This window comes from Triticum urartu, chromosome 4A (assembly GCF_056163025.1).
Source record: "Triticum urartu cultivar PI428250 chromosome 4A, HENAU_Tu73, whole genome shotgun sequence".
Classification (NCBI taxonomy): domain Eukaryota; kingdom Viridiplantae; phylum Streptophyta; class Magnoliopsida; order Poales; family Poaceae; genus Triticum; species Triticum urartu.
Genome location: NC_141876.1, coordinates 547390788 through 547394913, shown reverse-complemented (window position 1 = coordinate 547394913; position 4126 = coordinate 547390788). Strand labels below are relative to the sequence as shown.

General features: G+C 53.4%; 1 protein-coding gene across 1 annotated transcript; it reads right to left on the bottom strand.

Annotated features, from left to right (window-relative positions):
• On the bottom strand, positions 1-885 carry LOC125552670 (expansin-A12). The gene is made up of 2 exons (XM_048716298.2): positions 721-885; positions 1-629 (listed from the first exon to the last, which is right to left on the bottom strand). The coding sequence occupies exons 1-2, from the start codon at positions 863-865 to the stop codon at positions 1-3; spliced, it is 774 nt and encodes a 257-aa protein (XP_048572255.1). The 5' UTR covers positions 866-885.
• Positions 886-4126: the final 3241 nt, after the last annotated feature.

The window sequence follows — 4126 nt, the reverse complement described above, 5'->3', positions numbered from 1 at the left end:
CTAGTAGAACTGGCCGGAGTTGGTGAAGGTCTGGCCGAACCCCCAGTTGCTGGGCGCCACGTCCTGGAAGACCACCTTCTGGCCGTTGGTGGCGGTGACGGCGAAGGAGATGGACTGCCCGTTGAGGTAGCTGTTGGACTGCCAGTTGGCGCCCCAGTTCCGGGACATGGTCGTCCACCCGGTCCGGGACCCCTTGATCTGCACCGCCCTGATCGACCCCGGCCCGCCGACGTTGGTGATGAGCACCAGCTCGAAGTAGCTGTTGCCGTTGATGGTGAACCGCACGCCGCCGCTCCTGGAGCAGGACACCCGCTGGAAGAGGATGGGCACGATGCCGGCGCGGTAGACGCCGATGCGCTCCCACGCGGGCTGCGCCATGTCCAGGTGCTTCCGCGGCGGGTTGCACCAGCCGCCGTTGTCGTTGGGCTTGGAGTAGTCCGTCGGGCAGAGGTTGGTGGCGGTGATGGTGACCGTCACCCCCGGCTTGCAGTTCGGGGAGCTGCCCTGGTCGCACTGCACCTGGTAGCACTCCCCGCACGCCGCCCCGTCGTTGAAGAGCGACGTGCTCAGCGCCGCCGTGTTCGTCCCGTACCCCGTCGAGTACAGGTTGCCGTACCCGCAAGCGCCCCCTGCCATTAGTTACAACGCCATATCCTCGATCAGCATGTGTCAACGGCGGTACAAGACAGGCAATGCGAGGAGCAATCGGTCGTCGCTTACCCATGGTGCCGGCGGCGTTGCTCCCGCCGTAGAAGGTGGCGGAGCCCTTGATCCAGTCGGCAGCCCCGGGCGTCGCGGCGGCGAGGCAGTAGGCCGCGACGACGACGACGGCCAAGCGCGAGAAGGCTCCGCTCCTGCGCGCCATCTCTCACAGTGCGTACGGAATGGCCTCGGGCACAGGGCACTGTGGTGGGTGGGTGCACTCGATCGGCAGGCGACGTGGGAGGGGAGTGAAGTGAGGAGGTGGAAAAGCCATGGCGTCGGCGGTGGTTAAATAGCGATGCGGCGATTGAGGCGCGCGCGAAGCCCGGCGGGGACTCACGTGCCCGCCGAGGCGGTCGACGGCCCCGTTGCACCCAGCGCCATAAATGCATGCCATGCCATGCACGATTCCTGATTTCATTTTTCTCCCGCCCAAGAAATGAATGGGTCGTCTCTGCTGCTCCTCCATTACGTTCTCCAAGGATTCCCCTGGCCGATCTGCGGAGGGCCGCCGACTCTTTTCATTTTCTTTCTTCTCTGGCAAGCAGCAGAGCCGGCCCACTGTGCCCCAGTAGGTTCCACTGATCCGTGCCAGTAGTCCGTCTTAATCATTTGGGATCAACATTAACATTTCGATCAACATAAAACAATCATCAGCTGGGAGGGAGGGAGACGTACAGTAGTAGTACGTACGAGTGACCAGCATTAACATTTCGATCAGAAGTAAACCAGCTCGACCATCCGGAGGCGGAGGCGTCACGTGAGCTCACGAGGCTCGCTGCCCTGAATCACATGGGGATTACTGGCGATGGAGTGGTTACCGAGGGTCATTGGATCGGTAAGCAAGCCCCTAGCCCTAGGCCTAACCACTCCAAACCACGATGCGGCCCCTTGGATTGAGCCGCTTGACGCGCTGCTCAGCTCGGCCCAACTGATACCCGCCAAGAAATGGAAGCTACTCCCACTCCACTTGCGCTCGTTGTTACTGTGTGGTCCCCACTGGCAGGTACTAGCGGTTAGGGTTAGGGTTAGGGGTGAGGGCTAGGGGAATTTAGCACCCTAGGTAGGTCATTTTGGCTTGATTTACGGGAGGGTTAGTTCTCCCCCCGCGCGGGCCTCGAGCTTAACTTTGTCTTGCTCGGTTGATTGGAATCTACGGGAAGAAACTCTTTTGCTTTGGGGCAAGTCAACTGCCATGCACACACTAGTGGTAGCCAGTAGGGCATTGAAAAAACTGTCACTCTACGGCCTCGACATTGGATTATTAGGGCAACTGTTTGTACATGTACGGCTAGTGCTTTTCTTAATCGGTATGACCTCAATTTTATACTCGCGATCCCTGCTAGATTACGGGGTCAAACCTTTGGATTTGAATGCGTTCAGATTTCATCGTTTTCGGTTAAAGATATGTCTGACACTGAGAAGAGAGGCTCTTTTCTTTTGCTGAGATTCGTTCGGATGCAAATTAGCGGCGTTCTGTCTCTTCTATGGTTTATCTTTTGAGTAGTAGTAGTACTTAAACAATCAGTTCAAAAGTAAGGGACTGGCTATATGTCGGTCGCCTGGGAAAAAAATATGTCAGTCGATCTTCCTCCTCCTTTTGATCCAACGGACACTGTTATTTTCAGCCTCGAGCCGTTGTTTCTCTTCTTCCTCTCTCATCCCCGACCGATCTAGCCCAAGTCTAGCCGCTTGTTTCCGCCCCTGCGGCCGGCAGCGCTCCCATGACCGCCTCCCCGCACCGCCGGTCTTCCCGCCGCCTCCGGCCATCCGTCTAAGCCAGGCGACCTCCAAAAAAAATCGGAAGCAGCACCCCACCCGCCATCCTAAGATAGATAGTGGGGTTGCTTCTCAAGTGAACCTGCATCCACCACCCTATGATAGATAACGGGTTTTTCTTCCCCGGCGTCAGTGGCCTTGCCGTTTCCTTCTTCGTCTCCGTCGGCGCTTCCTTCTTCCTTCTCAAAATCGACCGACCCAAGCCAAAAAATCAGCCGACTCCCATTTACCTATTGTGCAAAAGTAACGGGGCATTATCCTTTTACTCGAATATTTTCTGTACGCCGCTTTTAATGCTCCAAAAAACAATTGAGAAATAAGAGCTGGCAAGCAAATTAAAAATAGCGAGACAAGCAAAAGAATCTGGCCTCTTTCTTCTAAGGGTTACAGTAGGTTTTTTTCCCCGACAAGCTAATTTTGCGATTGATCTGATCTTTTCTGGAACGTAGCAACCTTTTAGCCAGTACTCATGACATGGTACGGCACCATGCATGCTCATGATCAGCTTCATCATGTCGGCCGGAGTACTATGTGATGATGGCTAGCCAGCAGGGATTCCTCACGCTTGTCACGACAAAATTACGTGGAAACGTGAACCATTCCGTGGGGTCCTTGAATGCAGATGAGGCCACTTGGTGAAACCGGCTGGCGGTTTGTTGTTAATCTGCCCACATGCACCCTTGTTTAACTGTTTCCGAGTAATAACAGAATCGCGGCATGTGGTGTTGCAGCCTCTGTTGCTCCCTCCTCTCGTCCGCACCGGCGCCAAAAAGTCCACTGCAAACTAGAAAGATCGATCGATCCATCTTTACGTCACACAGTCATGTGTTGACATCAAGTTTCCTCTCGGAAAAATATTAGTACTACTACTAGTAGCGTCGTAGGATCTTGCGTCTGCCGTGCTGCGTGCATTGTACGGTGGACTTTAAGCTCCCTGTCACGCATTGCATGGTTAACGACATCACAAGATTGTTCCATGTGATCCTAAAAACAATGAAGGATGGATGGACTAATGGAGTGGTGGTCATTGCTTACGACATCTACCTAATTGCTCACGGCCATGTCAAATTTATTTTGGTTATTTCCCGCCAAAAAAAATTATTTTGGTTATTGTTTAGATCAAAAGGCTCCTCGCATGTTCCATTCACTTGAAATGAAACAACTTACACAGTTATCTTGCATCAGAGTGTGCGAACATGCTGTACAGAGCAACTACGGGAGATACAACCACTAGTAGAGAAATGGCCTAATGTGAAGCACATTAGTCTCGGTTTGTAACTGAACCGGCACTGGTTCCAATGGCTAGGCGGGCGGCGCTCATTAGTACCGGTTCGTGGCAAACCTTTAGTACCGATTTGTGACACGAACCGGTACTAAAGACGTAGTGGCAGGCTTGTGTCGGGCTGAGGCCCCACCAGCACCTTTAGTAGTACTAGAGATTTTAAGTTGATTCTTTTTGCTATTGAAGAATATTATAGTTTTGTTTAAGTGGATAATAACAAAATATTTTAATTGAGCCACCAATCGGGACTAAAGGCCATGTCGAGGCGGTGGCTAAAATTTAGTCCCACCTCGCCAAGCGAGAGGGACTCGCGGCGGTTTATAATAAGCCCCGAGTGAAGAGACGAGGAACGATGAAGGAGAG

Excerpts from the sequence above, each read along its gene's own strand:
- LOC125552670 (XM_048716298.2), bottom strand. The coding sequence starts at position 865 with ATGGCGCGCAGGAGCGGAGCCTTCTCGCGCTTGGCCGTCGTCGTCGTC. Across the intron at positions 630-720 it reads CAACGCCGCCGGCACCATGG|GGGGCGCTTGCGGGTACGGC; the intron begins GTAAGCGACGAC and ends AACTAATGGCAG.